The sequence below is a fragment of the Nerophis ophidion genome, linkage group LG01, assembly GCF_033978795.1.
Source record: "Nerophis ophidion isolate RoL-2023_Sa linkage group LG01, RoL_Noph_v1.0, whole genome shotgun sequence".
NCBI classification, from domain to species: domain Eukaryota; kingdom Metazoa; phylum Chordata; class Actinopteri; order Syngnathiformes; family Syngnathidae; genus Nerophis; species Nerophis ophidion.
Window position 1 is genome coordinate 52421162 of NC_084611.1, and position 21924 is coordinate 52443085.

Consider the following 21924-nt stretch of genomic DNA (forward strand, 5'->3'; position numbering starts at 1 on the left):
GGAGTAAACCCCGCGGCAGGCAAAGGACCAGATGGGGGGATTACATCTCCTCTCTGGCCTGGGAATGCTTCGGGATTCCCCAGGAGGAAGTTGCTAATGTTACTCAGAAGAAGGAAGTCTGGGGGTCTCTGCTGGAGCTGTTGTCCCCGCGACCCGATTCGGGATAAGCGGTTGAAGATGGATGGATGGATAGATGGATAGCATGCATGGACGCTGATTAAAAAGGCAGCAGGAGCAAAGCTGAGTTCGGTTGCACTTTATTGAAGTATTTATCAATGTACTCACATTATTTTTTGATCAATCCTCATTAGGGCTGGGCAATAAAACAATAACAATATATATCGCGATAGACATGTGATCAATATCAATAGAAAATCAATGTTTAGCCCTAAATCACAAATGTCTCAAAGGACTGTACAAACCACTACGACATCCTCGGAAGAACCCACATAAGGGCAAGGAAAACTCACACCCAGTGGGCAAGGAGAATTCACACCCAGTGGGACGCCAGTGACAATGATGACTATGAGAAACCTTGGAGAGGACCTCAAATGTGGGCAACCCCCCCCCCCTCTAGGGGACCGAAAGCAATGGATGTCGAGCGGGTCTAACATGGTACTGTGAAAGTTCAATCCATAGTGGCTCCAACACAGCCGTGAGAGTTCAGTTCAAAGCGGATCCAAGACAGCAGCGAGAGTCTCGTCCACAGGAAACCATCCCAAGCGGAGTTGGATCAGCATCGTAGAGATGTCCCCAACCGATACAGAGGCGAGCGGTCCATCCTGGGTCGCGACGAGCGGTCCATCCTGGGTCCCGACTCTGGACAGCCAGTACTGTGGGGTCGATAGAACGTTCGATAATTTCACTGAGTTCTGTTAGAAAAAATAGGAAGAAAGGCCGAGCCAGAACTGCATGGCATTCTGGGGGGTGTAGGCAGAGGAAGGGCTTTGGCCTCTCGACCTATCACGGCCTAGCCTGAACCGCAAGGCATTCTGGGAACTGCTAATGGGGGAAAAAAAAAAAAGAAAAAGCAACAACGGCTAGCTGACAACGAGGAGTGAAACGAAACGGGAATATGAGTGCGGGAGCACGAGAGGAAATTGTAAATAAAAAAGGAAACGTTATGTCACCAGTTTGGCAGTATTTTGGATTTTTTAATTCCGATACGAATCAGGGTAATACTGTCTGCAAACTTTGCAAGGTCGTCGTCCCGACCAAGTCTGGGAACACGTCAAACTTATTTTACCACCTGAGCCGCTCTCACCCGCTGGAGTACAGCAGTATCAAACAGCCACAACCGTCTACATCAGCCGGTGCAAGTGGAACAGCACCGTAGCGGCAACAACAGACCACCATCGAGAGGTACTCAGCCGTTATAAAGAAATAACGGATGCAGTGGTGTATCAATTAGCGAAGGAAATGCTACCGCTCAGCATAGTTGAGAAGTCTGGGTACAAGAATCTTATACACGTCATACAGGTTTGTTTTGTCACAGATGTTAAGACACAAGTTTATTCCGATGTTTACAATATTCTGTAAGACATGTTTGTTTTTCTGCTTGCTTAATGTGACTGTTATTATTTGCATATATTGTTACCAATATGGCTTTAAAGCCTGAGTTGTACACTACTAATTTCTTAATTACAATACTTTGCACATTTTGTTCGATTAAGCATTTATTTCATGTCAATATTTGCACATCGACTAGTATTTTCACTTATTTGACTTTTTTTCATAATGCTGACCTCGTTCTAAAGGTTATATTTAAAATAAAAGTATTTAAATTCAGCCTTTTTTTCTCCTGGTTTTTATTTAGAATATTTTTTTTATTTTTTTTTATCAATAATTATCGATATCGACTGATATGAAACACTTATATCGTGATACATTATTTAGTCATATCGCCCAGCCTTAATCTTCATCCACAAATTCATCCAAGTCCTCATTTTCTGTGTCCGAAATGATCAGCTTGGCAAGTTCTCCATCAAACACGCCAGATTCCCTCTCCTCATTTTCAAAGTCAGTCTCGTTGCCGTGGGGCTCCTCGGAAAAAGTAAAAGCCGACTTCTTTTGCCCCGTTGTGTGTATCGATTCGCTACTGTGCCGGTCCCCTTCTTCTCCACGGTGTGCTTCACCGGGATGTCGGTTTGTCTGCATTTTTTTTACATTTACAATGCACATAGCAGCACTATATATGCTCACTGGGGGAGTGTCTTTAGCTTCCTCTCTCACCTGAAACCTTCACCCTTTAACGTCCGCATGCTGTCCTCAGTCACGTCCGCATGCTGTCCACAGTCACGTCCGCATGCTGTCCACAGTCACGTCCGCATGCTGTCCTCAGTCACGTCCGCATGCTGTCCACAGTCACGTCCGCATGCTGTCCACAGTCACGTCCGCATGCTGTCCGCAGTCACGTCCGCATCACGTCCGCATGCTGTCCACAGTCACGTCCGCCTTTCCTCCACATAAACAGCGTGCCGGCCCAGTCACATAACATCTACGGCTTTTGGAACTTAGTGCACACGCAACAACCTATCTGAATTCGATAAGAGATTCGATAAGGAATCTGTTCGATAAGAGGATTCGATCAACATCGATCATTTCTTAATGAACATTAGCCCTCTTCTTAAACCTTCTTTCTCGCCTGATTTAGCCATTCCTTTACCACTTTTGACGTGTGTTTGGGTCATTGTCCGGTTGGAACACTCAACTGCGCCCTATACCCAACCTCCGGGCTGATGATTTTCGGTTGTCCTGAAGAATTTGGAGATAATCCTCCTTCCTCGTTCATTGTCCCTTTTACTCTCTGTATAGCAACAGTTCCATTTGCAGCAAAACAGGTCCAGAGCGTAATACTACCACCACCATGCTTGACGGTAGGCATAGTGTTCCTGGGATTAAAGGCCTCACCATTTCTCCTCCAAACATATTGCTGGGTATTGTGGCCAAACAGCTCAATTTATGTATCATCTGACATCACATGGCCAAAGATAAGACCTGGAGGAAAATTCTGTGGTCAGATGAAACAAACATTTACGGAAATGTACGTCCTTTCTGATTTTAATGTGTGAAAACACAGTAGAAAACTATCTTGCCTCTCTGTTTCAGTCAATGAACTAGGTTATCTTTCGCAGCTAGCAGTTTGTAATTTGCTCAACTTCTTTCCACATAGCCGACTCCGTCTTCTCCCAGCAGCTGCTTAGATTCTTCTTTTTCTCTCCTTTTAATCCCCGCGGACGGCTTGTGACTGCCTAGCGTGGTGTCTCTGCAGGCCAGGGCTATTCTCTGAGGCCAATCATCTGCAGCCATCATGGTGCAGATACGCTGGACTAGACAGGGCAATGGTCCGGGCCCTGTACCATGACCGTGTGACCCACACGGGGGAGATTGTGCAAATGAACTTCCAACATAATTATCAACAGTTGGCACCAGACTTGGTCTTGGGCTGCCTGGCTATTTCTTGCCATTAAAGCTTTAGAAAATGTTTTTTTGTTTTTTTTAACGCAATAGTAGAAATGGACGATGTTCTTTTTCAGTTTTGTTAACGAGCCCTCATAGATTTCAGAATGAAGGCCATAAGTTTTTTCCGTTGTATAATTGGTCGATTTCTAAACACTTGTTGAAAGCCTTATAGATAATTGTTCAAATAGTTTTATACTGTGGAACTTGAAAAAAGAAGGAGGATGTTGCCGAACCTTTTAGGGAGCACACAGCTAGAACCAGCTGCTGATAACTTTACATTTTGTGAGATTTTGCTCAAAAAGTCAATTACCCTATTTATTTGCAAAAAATACTTTTTAGACCATTTAGGTGAAGTTGCATAATTTCCCACGGCACACCAGACAATATCTCACGGCACACTGGTGTTATTGTTTTGCATCGCCTGTCGTCCCAGTACCCCCCCACCCCCCTCCAGCGAGGAGTTGTACAGTCTGATGGCGTGTGGGACAAAAGAGGTGCGTCTTATAATCTGGTGCACCTATTGTATGAAAATAGACCTGACTAGACCCGCTCATCGGCAGTGCGCTTTATAATCCGGTGCGCCTTATGGCCCGGAAAATACGGTTTATGTAATATACAGGGCTCGAAAGGGCCTGTACATTTCAGAGGCGGTATAGTACCGGATATGATTCATTAGTATCGCGCTACTATACCAATATCGGTATACCGTACAACTGTAATTGCTGTATAGATTTTAGGCCTGGATGTTAATGTCAGAAAAATTGTATGTAAATGAACAAAAAACTTTCCGCTCTCTGAGTTCCCAGTGAACAGACAAGTGGCTGTCTTTGTTTTAACAAGCCAAAGGCTTGTAAAATTCCATTGTATACAATGGGAGGAGATAGGAGGGTTTATCTATCGTGATCCAAAACCTGCCCAAGCTCGATCCAGGACCAGTCCAAGCCCGAGACATCTTTTTCTTTTGTGTTAATGTGACCGAAAACAATGGTTGTTTACATACTCCCCATTCCTGTTACGTAAACAGGGAATATCCAACTAAAAGAGGAGACGTGAACCTTTTTCCGTTAGAACAGGCCTGGGCAATTATTTTGACTCGGGGGCCACATTTAGAGAAAAAAATGTGCCTGGGGGCCGGTATACCTAATTTTTAGGAACACTAATACAAAACCTCACAATAATATCTGATTGAAAGCTAAAAACGTTATGACAGACAACCTTAAAAAACGTAATCGAATCATCCTTTTTTTTACTCAATGAGGCACTGAGAATGTACATGAAAATAAATAATTTGGGTTTTACAATATTAACTATCAACGCTAAAACACTGAATATCGACAACATATGAACGTCACACCCTTTTCTCGATCGACATATTTTACAATCTGGCGAAACACAACAGAAATGCAACCAACACAACGAAACAAACATAAACATTACAAAAAAAAACCCACCTACAATCAGTTATATCTGGGTTGTCACTAAGCTTTAAAACTTTGTTGTGAAAATCTCCCCACTGCTTGGTGCCTCGTCTGAGCTGCTTGGACTTAGATTAATATAGTAATTAATTAGATGACCAGAGCAACTAATTAGATGAACATAGTAACTAATTAGATTACCATAGTAACTATAGTAACTAATTAGATGGCCATAGTAACTGGCATATCATGCAAAAGCGCAGATTCCAACCATTGAAAGACTTAGTATAGTGATGATTTATGGTCATTAGAAAACATGACTGCACATCATAATGGCAGCTACATTTTCCATCTTAAAGATCTAAAAAAATTATTTGGAAATGTCCGACGGGCCAGATTGAAACGCTTAACGGGCTGCATGTGGCCCCCGGGCCTTAATTTGCCCAGGTCTGCATTAGAGCGTGCTGAGACACTGTACAAGGGTACAGTGTCCGGGCGTCTCTCCTCGAATTGAGCCAAATTTTATTCTGTCCCTGTTTATTTCCTTGCTTCTTGTCTTGTTTAATAGATGTCATCTATGTTTGAACCTGACAGTTAAGTTTTGGGGGATCCTTCCTGTTGTGATACAATTATTCCGTGTTTATTCCTGTCTTCAGATTTGCCCAAGGAGGCCACCGCTTCCCCGGCCGTGATAGTTGTCCATATCAGAGGCCCGGGCGGCGTGCATGTCGGCACATGTTCATCTGATCTGGCTGGTTCCCTGTGGACAATGTTCTGCAGCTATCAGGACCGGCAGGCGTTTGAGGACGATCTCTACCGGGGAGACGGTGAGGAGTCCCAGGGGTCCGAGGCCTTCAGCGATTTGGAGTTCCGCCTCTACGGTCAGCTCCACTACTCTTCCAAGGAGCAAAACGGAGAGCTTCATGTCTCCGAAAAGGCCGAAGAGACCGTTGTCACCGGGAAAGTTCCACACTCTGCGCCATCTCCTGAAACAGTCAAGCACAAGAGTAAAAAAGGGGTCAAACAGAAGAAGAAAAGGGGAGTACCTCAAGTCCCAAGACCACTGTCGCCGTTTGAGGAGGTCGTGGTCATTTACTCCAGCCCCGAAGTTATCACCCTGTCTGACAGTGACGCCTCTGATGATGACAATGGGGTTTGTGCCCTGAAGGGTAGCAAGAAACCTCCAAAGCGGACATCCACTGCACACCAGCAGGTAGATGAGACTTTCAAAGCATTTTCTCAGTTCTGCGTTATATTGACAAACGCTAACTTCTGTGGATCACATGTTGTAAACACCGTTTGTGGGTGGTGCTAGGGCTGGGCAATATGGCCTTTTATTAATATCTCAATATTTTTAGGCCATATCACGATACACAATATAGATCTCTATATTTTGCCTTAGCCTTGAATGAACACTTGATGCATATAATCACAGCAGTAGGATGAATCTATGTGGCTACATTAAAGGGGAACCTAATCACCAGACCTATGTAAGCGTCAATATATACCTTGATGGTGCAGAAAAAAGACCATATATTATTTTAAATCGATTTCCGAACTCTAAATCGGTGAATTTTGGCGAATTAAACGCCTTTCTGTTTATCGCTCTTTTTGCAATGACGTCAGAATGTGACGTCTCCGAGGTAATAAAGCCGGCATTTTCATTTTCAACACATTGTAAACATTGGGTCTCAGCTCTGTTATTATCCGTTTTTACGACTATTTTTTGGAACTTTGGAGACATCATGCCTCGTTGGTGTGTTGTCGGAGGGTGTAACAACACTAACAGGGAGGGATTCAAGTTGCACCACTGGCCCGAAGATGCGAGAGTGTCTGCCGCCAGACCCCCATTGAATGTACCAAAGTGTCTCCACATTTTACCGGCGATGACAGACATGGCACAGAGATGTATGGATAACCTGCAGATGCATTTGCAACGATAAATTCAACAAAATCACAAAGGTGAGTTTTGTTGATGTTGACTTATGTGCTAATAAGACATATTTGGTTGCGGCGTGACTGCCAGCTAATCGATGCTAACATGCTACGCTAATCGACGCTAACATGCTATTTACCATCGGTACTAAAGCAGACATGACACAGTGATGTATGGATAACTTGCAGATGCATTTGCAACTATATTACGTTTACTTCCACCCACATTTAATGCGAAAAAAACCCCCTTACCAATCGAAGGATTTAAGTTGCTCCATTATCACGAGATGCGAAAGTCCTGATCGTTTGGTCCGCACATTTTACCGGCGATGCTAACGCAGCTATTCGGCCATGCTATGGCTATGAATAGCGTCAATAGCTATTTGCTCAATAGCTTCAGTTTCTTCTTCAATACTTTCATACTCCAACCATCCGTTTCAATACATGCGTGATCTGTTAAATCGCTTAAGTCGCTGAAATCCGAGTCTGAATCCGAGCTAATGTCGCTATATCTTGCTCTGGTATCTGCCATTGTTTGTTTACATAGGCAGCACTGTATGACGTCACAGGGAAATGGATAGTCGCATCGCAAATAGCGAAAATCAAGCACTTTAAAGCTTTTTTTAGGGATATTCGGGGACCGGTAAAATTTTGAAAAAAACTTCAAAAAATACAACAAGCCACTGGGAACTGATTTTTATTATTTTTAACCCTTTTGAAATTGTGATAATGTTCTCCTTTAAAACCTTTTTCTTCATACTGCATTAATATTTGCCCATTTTAAACTTTCATGCAGAGAGGAAAATCCCAACTAAGTCAATTTACCAAAAGTGTATTTATTAAACACTTATTAAGCAGTGGCACAAACATTCATGTCATTTCCAAACAGAAAGTGCAAGATTGTCTGAGACATTTTAAAACAAGCTGTCAGTGCACTTTTGTGCATGATGTCACTAAGATGACATCAAAACAACACAAAATTAAAGTGCACTTTTTGTACAGAACGCCACGACAATAGTTTAAAACAAATAAAGTGCACTTTTGTGCATGATGTCACACAAGATATTTCAATAACTGTCAAATTAAAATGAGCTGCATATTAGGAAATAAAATAGTGTATGTCCTTCACTATGTGGTAGGTTCCTGCGGACGTTATCTCCTTCTGTTGTTGACTTTTTTTTTTCCATACGGTGTTGATCTGGAAATGGTTGCTTGGCCATTTTGTTGGTGTGGCACCGAACGGAGATGTTGACTTGCAGAGTTTCAAGCACTCTTCATTCTCTAGAAGGTGACTTTTCAAATGATGCTATTCATTAGTAGAGCTGCTACTTTTTGTAGCAACGCTTTTGCCGCATACTTGACATATTACGGTTGTCGGTTCAACATCTTCCCGCTTGAAGCCAAACCACCACCAGACGATGGACCCCGTGCTGTTTTTCCTGGTAATGAATTATTCTTCCTTAATTTGTTTCCAGATTGGCACCTTCTTTCTCTCGTATTACCACTGGCACCGCACCGCTAGCATCACAGTTAACGTTACCATGCCGCTACCTCTGCTCCGTGAGAGCATATGACGCTGCACGCTCGACATTATGTGACATATGTAAGAAGGTGCGCTTGTTTTATGTGTCTGAGAAGGAGGGACAGGAAAGAGTGAGAAACGCATGTAGTGTAATGCCCGCAGCTAAAAGCAACTGCGTGAAAACAAAAACTCGAATATCACGATTAATTCTCTATATCGCACAGAGACAAACCCGCGATGTATCGAGTTTATTCGATTCGATTTGTAAGCCATGCCAACATAAATGTTTTCGGACGATAGAGTGCACCAATCTATAAGCCGCGCCCACAAAAAAAAAAAACAACATATCTTAGCCTCACCAGACTATAAGCTGCAGATATACAAATGTTGTGAAATGATTTACTTACACAGAAGTAAATGTTTATTTCCATATCTTAATTGTTTCCAAACAGTGTCTGTATGTAACACGGCAGTAAAACGGCTGATCAAACAAAACAGAAGTCATCTTCATGGACCCACTAGCTGCGGAGGCTAGCTCTTCAGTCAGCTAAACAGACCAAAAAACTCCATGCTGACATTTCGCGGAATTTACTAAGAAATTTGTGAAAGTAAACAATACTAAAATAAAGCCATTGCAAGTTAATAATACTAACAAAAACACTCGTAAAGGTGTTAGCATACTAGTTAACGCTAAAAAAGCTAGCTTTATTATATTACAATAGCACATACAAATATGCATGAAAACACTTGTACAGACTTCACACATTTGGGACGGTTTATTAAGTAAGAATAGTTTTAGTTGTATTGCAAAACTTGCATACGTGGCTTGGAGTGATGAATGAAGGGTCCATACGAGTAGAAACGTTATGGGCGATTAGAAGACAGAACAGCACTTGTACTTCCGGTTTATAGCTTTAATCAGCAGGAAACACCTGCAGTTAAGCAAAAAATGGCGCCATAGCACAAACATTTACACATCATTTGATTGTCTTTGCGTGTGTTTAATAAACCGTCATTGATAAATGCATTTTAGGCAACACTGCTTACTTCCTGGAAACAGTCATGGCGCATGTGCACATGCATCGTTCAGCTTAAAAAAACATGTGGGATCACAACGTCACTGATTTTGCGACAGCGATATCCCATCAGAGCAAACAGAGTTGCGCGCTTGGTTTGTCTTCATTTACCCTCACTTTACTTCCGCGGAGTCTCGGCGTGCGTTTAAGAGCACACCGCTGTTCTTAGATGGCGACAGGTGTGGACAAAATTGGAGAATTTATCACACAGTCAAAAATATACAGCGAAGGATGTCGCTTTCAATTTTCTCAATATGACTTTCATCAGCTGTGACTGAGAGTTAATGACGTGAGGAAACATGCAGCAGGTGATGTGTCGTGAACGTTGTCACAACTTGGTTATGAAGTCTGTAGTTTGTTTACTGGGATGGTCACTCCTTTATTTAACTGCAAACTGTATCAGTGTTCAAATAACATAAATACGAGCGTTAATGTTTTGTCATCGCATCGAATTGAACGCAGACTGTGAAAATTGTGTATTCGATGTGAGAGGTATCACTCCTGTTAGTTTGTGTTGGCCAAACTGTTGCACTGAACAACTTGGTGTTGTTGGAGAAGATCGTTTGTTTATTAGACTTTATCTTCATTAGCCAAACTGCTTTTGTGTTTTATTTTGATATCATGAAATTAAACATCATGTTGTTTTTTTTTACATTACTTGTTTTTTCATGTCACAAAGGTTTTACTTTAAAACACCTGAATGTGACACAGCATTTTGTTAATGTTTAATTGTGTATAGTTAATTCCTATTTGACAAATTTCTGCTCAAACTCTTAATGGATCCGTCTCGATATAGCATTTACATCAGACCTGGGCAACATGCAGCCCGTTAAGCTTTTCAATCTGGCCCTCCGGACATTCTCAAATAGTTTTTTTTTTCAATCTTTAAGATGGAAAATGTAGCTGCCATTATGATGTGCAGTGATGTTTTCTAATGACCGTAAGTCTTCAACTATACAAAGTATTTCAATGATTGGAATCTGCGCTTATGGATGATATACAAGTTACTATTGTAATCTAATTAGTTACTATGGTCATCTACGTCACAGCAGCTCAGACGAGGCCCCAAGCAGTGTGGGCGGGAAGCGTTTCCACAGACGCGGAAGGAGCTTTTCACAACAAAGTTCTAAAGTTTAGTGATGTATCAGATGTATCAGATATTAGGTGGGTACCCTTCGCTTCACTTGATTTTAAAATATGTCAATCCAAAGGTGGTATGGCATTCATATTTTGTCAATATTCAATGTTTTATCGTTTGTAAAAAAAAAACTAAAATTCCATTATGTTTTTTAAGGCTTTATGTCATAAGGTTTTTAGCATTTAATCAGACGTTATTGTGAAGCGAAATCCTAAAAATAGATATACCGGCCCCCAGACACATTCTTTTCTCTAAATGTGGCCCCCGAGTCAAAATAATTGCCCAGGCCTGATCTAATTTATATCAACGGACCTTAAGCATAAAGTTATGATGATAATATATACATAATTATTGTAACAATTTGTTTAGTTTTGTATGTCTGTGAATCTAGGCTATCCATTAACTACGTACTTATTATGTTGAAATGTGTAAATATGTGTTTTGTTGCTAAAGTTTAATTGTCTATTGATCAAAAATGCACATCAATGAAGGAGATAAATACAAATGAAATGAATACGACCAATGTATGATCCTGTAACGACTAGGTATAGGATCGATACCTAAGTTTGTGATATCATCCAAAACTAATGTAAAGTATTAAACAATTGAAGAAGTGATGATTACATTTGAATCGAAGTGTGTATAGAACATGTTAAAAGAGAAAGTAAGCAGATATTAACAGTAAATGAACAAGTACATTAATAATTCATTTTCTACCACTTGTCCTTAATAATGTTGACAAAATAATAGAATGGAAAATGACACAATATGTTACTGCATACATCAGGAGATAAATTAGGAACATTTGTTTGTTTTCTTACTACTAAAATACAAGTTGTCTTGTGTGTTCACAATTTTATTAAAGGACAAAATTGAAATAAGAAACATAATTTTAATGCATCCTAAGATTGTTCATTAAAATAAAGCCAATAACGACATTTTTGTGGTCCCCTTTTATTTAGAAAAGTTTTCAAATGTACCGAAAAGTATCGAAACGCATTTTGGTACTGGTCCCAAAATTTTGGTCTCGGGTACGGATGTCTGATATCATCGGACTGCCGATATTGTCTGCCGATAAATGCTTTAAAATGTAATACTGGAAATTATCGGTATCAGTTTCAAAAAGTAAAATGTATGACTTTTAAAAACGCCGCTGTGTACACGGACATAGGGAGAAGTACAGACTGCCAATAAACCTTAAAGGCACTGCCTTTGTGTGCCGGCCCAATCACATAATATCTACGGCATACCAAACACACACAAGTTAATGCAAGGGCATACTTGGTCAGCAGCCATACAGGGTGGCCGTATAAACAACTTTAACACCGTCACAAATATGCGCCACGCTGTGAACCCACACCAAACAAGAATGACAAACACATTTCGGGAGAACATCCGCACCGTAACACAACATAAACACAACAGAACAAATACCCAGAACCCTTTGCAGCACTAACTCTTCCGGGACGCTACAATATACACACCCTGTACCCTCTAAACTTCCCTCAACTCCGCCCGCCCACCTAAACCTCCTCATGCTCTCTCAGGAAGAGCATGTCCCAAATTCCAAGCTGCTGTTTTGAGGCATGTTATAAAAAAAATAATACACTTTGTGACTTCAATAATAAATATGGCAGTACCATTTTGGCATTTTTTCCCATAACTTGAGTTGATTTATTTTTGGAAAACCTTGTTACATTGATAAATGCATCCAGCGGGGTGTCACAACAAAATTAGGCATAATAATGTGTTCATTCTATGACTGTACAGTATATATCGGTATCGGTTGATATCGGAATCGGTGATTAAGAGTTGGACAATATCGGATATCGGCAAAAAAGCCATTATGGGACATCTCGATTCTCGGGACAACACTAATTCATATCTTTATCTGCTTCACAGGCATCCCTTAAAAGTGTGGCAGTCAGTGCCCCAGTGTTGGTGGATTCCAGCAGCTCCAGTTCAGAGTCGGAGTCAGAATGGGAGTCCGAGTCCGACTCCTCTGATTCGGACAGTCTGGAGAACTGGATGATCCTGGGCAGGGGGCAGCAGGATGGAGACAATTGCATTACACTCAACTTGGAAGCCGGTCATGACCTCCATTCAGGTGTGTTGAATATATTGTTCAACTTTGGACTGCACTATAAGCACAATAAATGTGTGTGTGTGTGTGTGTGTGTGTGTGTGTGTGTGTGTGTGTGTGTGTGTGTGTGTGTGCCTTTTTCTGGTCACTTGACATTCACCTCACCGTCTGGTCAGCTGCTCTCTTCTCTGATGCATCTTTAAGTATGTTTGTGTGTATTATGTGTTGATATGCACGCGGCGTCTGTGTGTAAATTTGTGTTTATAAAATATTCCCCCTCTAATCAGCATGCATGTGCTGCACACACACGCACACACATCCTTGTATTCGTTACCTTCTTGAGACCTGAGAATAATGCCTCCCTCTTTAGGACCACCCTTTCTAGATATATAAAGATGTGTATTGACAACATTAATAATATATATATATACTATGCAAATGTAAAAAAATGAGTTGGAATTTCACAAGAAAAAGGTCACAATTTCACAAGAAAAACTTAGAATTTGGGCAGTATTATAATAAAAGTCGTCATTTTACTCAACGCAAGTCAAAGTTTTACAAGAAAAACTGAACTTTTGTGCAATGTAATGATAAAAGTTGGAATTTTACTCAATAACAGTCGCCATTTTACAAACAAAGCCTGAAATGTTGGTAATTTTATGAAAAGAGTCGTAATTTTACTTCACAAAAGTCACAATTTTTTAAGAAATATTACAATTTTGGCAATATTAGAATAATAATCGGAATTTTACTTGGCAAAATGATGACAAAAGTCACCATTTTACTCAAAAAATGTCACAAAAATTGGCAATATTGTGATACAAGTCAGAATTTGATATGACAAATGTCACCATTTTGCAAAAAAAAGCAACAATTTTACACAGAAAAGTAATAATCCTACAAGATAATGTCGCAATTTTACAGAAACAGAAAGAATATGAGAATTTGTTCCCTATTTAATAAGAAAAAAGTTGTCTTCATTATTTACTTCGTTATTACAGTATGTCTGTATATACATATTTATTTTCATTTTAAATGTTAATTTTTTTATTTTTTGGTTGTAATAGGTTGTTATTTTTCATTATATACTTCAAGTTATTACAGTATTTCTCAATATACATATTTATTTTTATTTAAAATTTTGTTTTAATTTATTTTGTTGTAGTAGGTTGTTATTTTTCATTATTTACTTCAAGTTATTACAGTATGTCTCTATACACATATTTATATTTATTTATTTAAATTTTTTTGGTTGTAATAGGTTTTTATTCTCTATTATTTACTTCAAGTTACAGTTTGTCTCAATATATATATGTATATATATATACTGTATATATATATATTTTTTCTTTTATTCATTTTGGCCAAGGGGGGTGCATTTCAATTTCTTACACACACTTGTTATTTCATATGTTGGCCAGAGGGGTAGCACTATTAAACCCGACACACAGTCAATTTGAAAAATTCCTCCTTGTTGGGACCACCCTCATTTAGATAGATTTCACCACCAGGAGTGCAAATGAGATCTTTATTTTTTGATTTTTTTGTAATGTGCTTAAGGGGTGCAAATGAGATCTTTGTTTTTTGTTTTTTTTGTAATGTGCTTAAGGCCAATGACAAAGGAGTCATGGACCACAGATGGTACCCTCTGCCGCTCTTTGGGCAACCCAGTTGTAGAAGCCAACAGTTAATGGCCACTATAGTCTTAGTACCGTAGTGTATTTGTTCATTCTATGGTCACATATGGGATGCGGGTGGTCTTACGTCAGTAGTAGTAAAATCAGCTGTTCACCTGGCGGGTTTTTCCGCGAATGAATAGGGAAGTCCTTCTTTAGCTTGTTTTGTCATGTCTTGTTGCCTTTGCACCTGTCAATGTTTACTTTTGTATGCAAATTACAGCAACAAAAACATCCTGACTTTGGAGCAATGTTCACAGACTCTATCATTTGTCTCTCTATTAGATGCAATGGTTTTCCGTATTGGGGCTATGATTTGGGTCTTAACTAGTTCCCCGATCCTCATATAGAAGGTAATTTTCCTTCTTGATGTCTCAAGAAGGGCAGAAATACAAGAATGCACACACACGCACACACACTAATGCCAAAAACAAACATACAGGGGAGAAGGAAGGGGCGAAATGAAAGTAATCAAAAAATGAATAAAAGGGTTTGCCGCAAATCTCTTCAGATCTTCACATTATCTTAACCTGCAGCCTCAGCACCCCCGCCCTACTACCTAGGTCCATCTCATTCTTATCCCATTTCCTCACTATTGTCCTCTCTGCCCCCCCACCCCCCTCTCTCTCTCGCCCCATTCTCCCTCTGTCTCTTTCGATGCCTCTTCCTCATTTAAATTTCGCCGGGCTCACGTTTCTGCAAGAGTGCTCCCCGACTTCCGCGCACACAGACGTTCTAAAGGAGGCGGCCCCGAGCTGAGACTTTTGGCCAGCTTTTTTTTCTTCTTTTTTTTTTTTTTTTAGGGCTTCCGCCTCCCCTGCTTTTTTTTCTCTCTTGTGTCGTCTGGCTCGCCTCTCTGTGATCTTTGGAGCTTGACCCCATGTCTGCACATGGGGGGTCATGGGTGTGGTGTGAAAAGGGTGTTAAAGTGCGGGGTGGGGGCGGAGGGGGAGTGCCTTACACCCCAAAATTAAATGAAAGTAAAGAAATTTCATGGATGGGCCTCCTTTAAATTGATGCATTTGACACAGAATAATAAATGAAGGCTCCAGGAAGCCAATGTCGCAGTTATGTCTGCCATCATAGGGCCGCTCGTAACAGGGAATAATGTATGAATTTGCCTCTCAATTTCATTATTAATTATATAAATTGTTAAGTTAACTTAACAATTAAAGTTAAAGTACCAATGATTGTCACACACACACTAGGTGTGGTGAAATTTGTCCTCTGCATTTGACCCATCACCCTTTTTCACCCCCTGGGAGGTGAGGGGAGCAGTGGGCAGCAGCGGTGGCCGTGCCCGGGAATCATTTTTGGTGATTTAACCCCCAATTCCAACCCCTGATGCTGAGTGCCAAGAAGGGAGGTAATGAGTTCCATTTTTATAGTCTTTGGTATGACTCGGCCGGGGTTTGAACTCACAGAGCGGACATTCTAATTATTTTAAGTAGACTGTCCATTTTACAGTAACATTTTAATATTTACAACATTTTACTATAAAATTATGTTTTTCTTAATTTTTTACAACATTTTATGGTAAATAAAAAAACAGTATCACTGTTTTTTGGGTTGGGGTTTTACGGAAAAAAACCTGTCAGCTTAGTTGCCAGAATTTTTTGGTGTTAAATTGATATTGGTTTTTACAACATTATATTGTGAACGGAAAAACTGTACATGTTATTTTTTCTTCTTTATTCTGACAACTTAGCTGCCAGTTTTTCTTCCGTAAAAACAAATGTACCGTGTGTAAAAAAAATAAATAAAGAAAGAATGATTTTTGAAAGGACTGGACTCTCACTATTATGTTAGATCTACTATGGACTGGACTCTCACTAATATGTTAGATCCACTATGGACTGGACTCTCATTATTATGTTAGATCCACTATTGACTGGACTCTCACTAATATGTTAGATCCACTATGGACTGGACTCTCACTATTATTTTAGATCCACTATGGACTGGACTCTCACTATTATGTTAGATCCACCATGGACTGGACTCTCATTATTATGTTAGATCCACTATGGACTGGACTCTCACACTATTATCTTAGATCCACTATGGACTGGACTCTCACTATTATGTTAGATCCACTATGGACTGGACTCTCACTATTATGTTAGATCCACTATGGATTGGACTCTCACTAGTATGTTAGGTCCACTATGGATTGGACACTCACTAGTATGTTAGATCCACTATGGACTGGACTCTCACTATTATGTTAGATCCACTATGGACTGGACTCTCACTATTATGTTAGATCCACTATGGATTGGACTCACAATATTATGTTAGATCCACTATGGACTGAACTCTCACTATTATGTTAGACCCACTATGGGCTGAACTCTCACTAATATGTTAGATCCACTATGGAATGGACTCTCACTATTATGTTAGATCCACTATGGACTGGACTCTCACTATTATGTTAGATCCACTGTGGACTGGACTCTCGCTCTATTATTTTAGATCCACTATGGACTGGATGCTCACACTGTTATTTTAGATCCACTATGGACTGGACTTTCGCACTATTATGTTAGATCCACTATGGACTGGACTTTCACAATATTATTTTATATTATTTTAGATCCACTATGGACTGGACGCTCACGCTATTATATTACAAACCCTGTTTCCATATGAGTTGGGAAATTGTGTTAGATGTAAATATAAACGAAATACAATGATTTGCAAATCCTTTGTAACCCATATTCAGTTGAATGCACTACAAAGACAATATATTTGATGTTCAAACTCATAATTTTTATTTTTTTTTGCAAATAATAATTAACTTAGAATTTCATTGCTGCAACACGTGCCAAAGTAGTTGGGAAAGAGCATGTTCACGACTGTGTTACATCACCTTTTCTTTTAACAACAGTCAATAAACGTTTGGGAACTGAGGAAACTAATTGTTGAAGCTTTGAAAGTGGAATTCTTTCCCATTCTTGTTTTATGTAGAGCTTCAATCAATCAATCAATCAATGTTTACTTATATAGCCCTAAATCACTAGTGTCTCAAAGGGCTGCACAAACCACCACGACATCATCGGTAGGCCCACATAAGGGCAAGGAAAACTCACACCCAGTGGGACGTCGGTGACAATGATGACTATGAGAACCTTAGAGAGGAGGAAAGCAATGGATGTCGAGCGGGTCTAACATGATACTGTGAAAGTTCAATCCACAATGGATACAACACAGTCACGAGAGTCCAGTCCAAAGAGGATCCAAGACACAGCAGCGAGAGTCCCTTTCACAGCGGAGCCAGCAGGATACCATCCCAAGCGTAGGCGGACCAGCAGCGCAGAGATGTCCCCAGCCGATACACAGGCGAGCAGTACATGGCCATCGGATCGGACCGGACCCCCTCCACACGGGAGAGTGGGACATAGAAGAAAAAGAAAAGAAACGGCAGATCAACTGGTCTAAAAAGGGAGTCTATTTAAAGGCTAGAGTATACAAATGAGTTTTAAGGTGAGACTTAAATGCTTCTACTGAGGTGGCATCGCGAACTGTTACCGGGAGGGCATTCCAGAGTACTGGAGCCCGAACGGAAAACGCTCTATAGCCCGCAGACTTTTTTTGGGCTTTGGGAATCACTAATAAGCCGGAGTCCTTTGAACGCAGATTTCTTGCCGGGACATACGGTACAATACAATCGGCAAGATAAGATGGAGCTAGACCGTGTAGTATTTTATACGTAAGTAGTAAAACCTTAAAGTCACATCTTAAGTGCACAGGAAGCCAGTGCAGGTGAGCCAGTACAGGTGTAATGTGATCAAACTTTCTTGTTCTTGTCAAAAGTCTAGCAGCCGCATTTTGTACCAACTGTAATCTTTTAATGCTAGACATGGGGAGACCCGAAAATAATACGTTACAGTAATCGAGACGAGACGTAACAAACGCATGGATAATGATCTCAGCGTCTTTAGTGGACAGAATGGAGCGAATTTTAGCGATGTTACGGAGATGAAAGAAGGCCGTTTTAGTAACGCTTTTAATGTGTGCCTCAAAGGAGAGAGTTGGGTCGAAGATAATACCCAGATTCTTTACCGTGTCGCCTTGTTTAATTGTTTGGTTGTCAAATGTTAGAGTTGGCTTCAGTCGTTCAACAGTCCGGGGTCTCCGCTGTCGTATTTTAGGCTTCATAATGTGCCACACATTTTCAATGGGAGACAGGTCTGGACTGCAGGCAGGCCAGGAGAGTACCCGCCCTCTTTTTTTACGATGCCACGCTGTTGTAACATGTGCTGAATGTGGCTTGGCATTGTCTTGCTGAAATAATCAGGGGCGTCCATGAAAGAGACGGCGTCTAGATGGCAGCATATGTTGTTCCAAAACCTGTATGTACCTTTTAGCATTAATGGTGCCTTCACAGATGTGTAAGTTACCCATGCCTTGGGCACTAATGCACCCCCATACCATCACTTGTGCTGGCTTTTGAACTTTGCGTCGATAACAGTCTGGATGGTTTCTTCCCCTTTGGTCCGGATGATGTCAAATATTTCCAAAAACAATTTGAAATGTGGACTCGTCAGACCACAGAACACTTTTCCACTTTGCATTAGTCCATCTTAGATGATGTCGGGTCCAGAGAAGCTGGCAGCGTTTCTGGATGTTGTTGATAAATGGCTTTCGCTTTGCATAGTAGAGCTTTAACTTACACTAAAATATGTAGCGACAAACTGTATTTAGTGACAGTGTTTTTTTTTAAGTGTTCCTGAGCCAATGTGGTGATATCCTTTAGAGATTGATGTCGGTTTTTGATACTTTCCCGTCTAAGGGATCGAAGGTCACGGTCATTCAATGTTGGTTTCCGGCCATGCCGCTTACGTGGAGTGATTTCTCCAGATTCTATGAACCTTTTGATGAAATTATGGACCGTAGATGTTGAAATCCCTACATTTCTTGCAAATGCACTTTGAGAAACGTCCTTAAACTGTTTGACTATTTGCTCACGCAGTTGTGGACAAAGGGGTGTACCTCGCCCCATCCTTTCTTGTGAAAGACTGAGCATTTTTCGTTAAGCTGTTTTTATACCCAATCTTGGCACTCACCTGTTCCCAATTAGCCTGCACACCTGTGGGATGTTCCAAATAAGTGTTTGATGAGCATTCCTCAACTTTATCAATATTTATTGCCACCTTTCCCAACTTCTTTGTCACGTGTTGCAGGCATCAAATTCTAAAGTTAATGATTATTTGCTAAATTTTTTTTTTTTTTAATCAGTTTGAACATCAAATATGTTGTCTTTGTAGCATATTCAACTGAATATGAGTTGAAAAGGATTTGCAAATCATTGTATTCCGTTTAAATTTACATCTAACACAATTTCCCAACCCATATAGAAACGGGGTTTGTACTAAAAATTAAGATATACCGGCCCCCAGACACATTCTAAATAATTGCCCAGGCCTGCCATACGCTGTGTGGGAAAACCGAAGGAGTGAAAAGTGGGACGAGCGAAATCTGTAGCCAGGGGCCACCAGAGAGGGGGTTAGGGGGAAACAGGACCTCCCCGCAATCTGGCCCGCGCCCCCAGAGGTGTGCATGCCAGGGTGCGGTAGGGGAGTGTGCTGAAGCTAAACTTTTGAATCCTCAAGTAGTTAAACACTCCGGCCCATATGGTCACACTCGCGTCTCCTCCTCCGGTCGTGGTAAGTGCTCACCAAACTTTTGTCTCCACTCTCCTTACTTTGCCATCTTTACCTCTGATGAACGAGCGAGGCCTTCAGCCTTTTTTTTATTCCCTCCATGTTGGAAACTCTCCGGGTTCTCTAACCCGCGCGCCAGGCCGCAGCGCAAACACGGATGTGTTTGTGGCCGCCGCACTGATTATATTTTGGACGTTGCTATTGTAAAAGTGAGATTACAGTAACATGGCGGCAACGGCATTGGCAGGGTGTGTGCGGGTGTGTGTGTGCGCGCGGGTGGGCGGGCACGCTCTGCAGAAGGGAGGCATGGATAGGCTCAGCGCTTATCTTGGCGACCCAGTGCCACGCGAGGTGTAACGCCACACCCCCGCTACCCTCTGTGTGTTTGAACAGGCACACACACACACACACCATGAATCTGATGTGCCACAGTTTGATTTTTATTATTCACTTTTTTTACAAATGCAAATGAGCATAATGTATCGACCTAAAATGCATACTCCACGGCAGACCTGGACAAATCAAGGCCACGGGGCCACATGCGGCCTGTTACGCTTTTCAATCTGGCCCGGCGGACATTCCGAAATATATTTTTTTTCAGATCTTTAAGATGGAATGTGTAGCTGCCATTATGATGTGATGTGCAGTGATGTTTTCATATAACCATAAGCAGGGGTCCCCAAACTTTTTGACTTGGGGGCCGCATTGGGTTAAATGCATAATAAAGAAGGGAAAAACCATATGTAAGTCGCACTGGCGTATAAGTCGCATTTTTTGGAGAAATGTATTTTATAAAACCCAACACCAAGAATAGACATTTTAAAGGCAATTTAAAGTAAATAAAGAATAGTGAACAACAGGCTGAATAAGTGTACGTTATATCAGTGGTCCCCAACCTTTTTGTAGCTGCGGACCGGTCAACTCTTGATAATTTGTCCCGCGGCCCGGCGGGGGGGGGGGATTTTTATTTATTTATTTTTTATTTTATTTTATTTTTGTGATGAAAAGGGGAGTTTTTTGGTTTGGTGCACTAATTTTAAGTGTTTTTTATGTTTATTTAATAAAAAAAATAAAATAAAAATTATAAAAAATTATTCTGCGGCCCGGTGGTTGGGGACCACTGCGTTATATGACACATACTGTAAATAACCAACTGAGAAGGTGCCTGGTATGTTAACATAACATATTATGGTAAAAGTCATTCAAATAACTATAACATATAGAATATGCTATATGTTAACCAAACAATCTGTCACTCCTAATCGGTAAATCCCATGAAATCTTATACGTCTAGTCTCTTACGTGAATGAGCTAAATAATATTATTTGTAATTTTACGGTAATGTGTTAATAATTTCACACATAAGTCGCTCCTGGGTTTAAGTCGCACCCCTGGCCAAACTTATGAAAAAAACTGCGACTTATAGTCTGAAAAATACGTTTGCGCAATAATTGACTGAAAGAGTGCGCATTTGCTGCGTGCTCGCTCAACACTGCGGCGTGAACGCAATGATGTTACGTTATCAATAAGAAAATGCCTTTTTAGACAATATGATTTGCCTGAGCGGCTAGGAGACACCGAGAGTAACAAGGTGGTGGTAAATGGATTAGAAAGGACAGATCTAAAAAATAATCAGAATTATAATATTTGTTTTTAACTTGGGACTTCCCGCGGGTCAGATTTTGGACGCTGGCGGGCCACATTTGGCCCGCGGGCTGTAGTTTGGGGACCCCTGACCATAAGTCTTGAACTATACAACATATTTCAATGGTTGGAATCTGCACTTTTGCATGATATTGTAGTGACTAGTGTTACCAATATTATTTTGATACTTTTCAGTAATTTTTGATACTTTTTTATATAATTGTGACCAGAAAAAATAGAATTTTTGGCTTTATTTTAACAAAAAATCTTAGGGTGTGGCGGACCGCTACTTTTTAGAGGCGGT

General features: G+C 40.7%; 1 protein-coding gene across 1 annotated transcript in view; it reads left to right on the forward strand.

The window, feature by feature from the left end:
* zcchc7 (zinc finger, CCHC domain containing 7) overlaps positions 1 to 21924 on the forward strand; it is a 157806-nt gene that overhangs the window by 8120 nt on the left and 127762 nt on the right. Inside the window, exons 2-3 of the mRNA XM_061906976.1 lie at positions 5534 to 6090; positions 12451 to 12655. Of these exons, the coding sequence (XP_061762960.1) occupies positions 5647 to 6090; positions 12451 to 12655 (649 nt within the window). The 5' untranslated portion in view covers positions 5534 to 5646. The remainder of the gene's footprint in view (positions 1 to 5533; positions 6091 to 12450; positions 12656 to 21924) is intronic.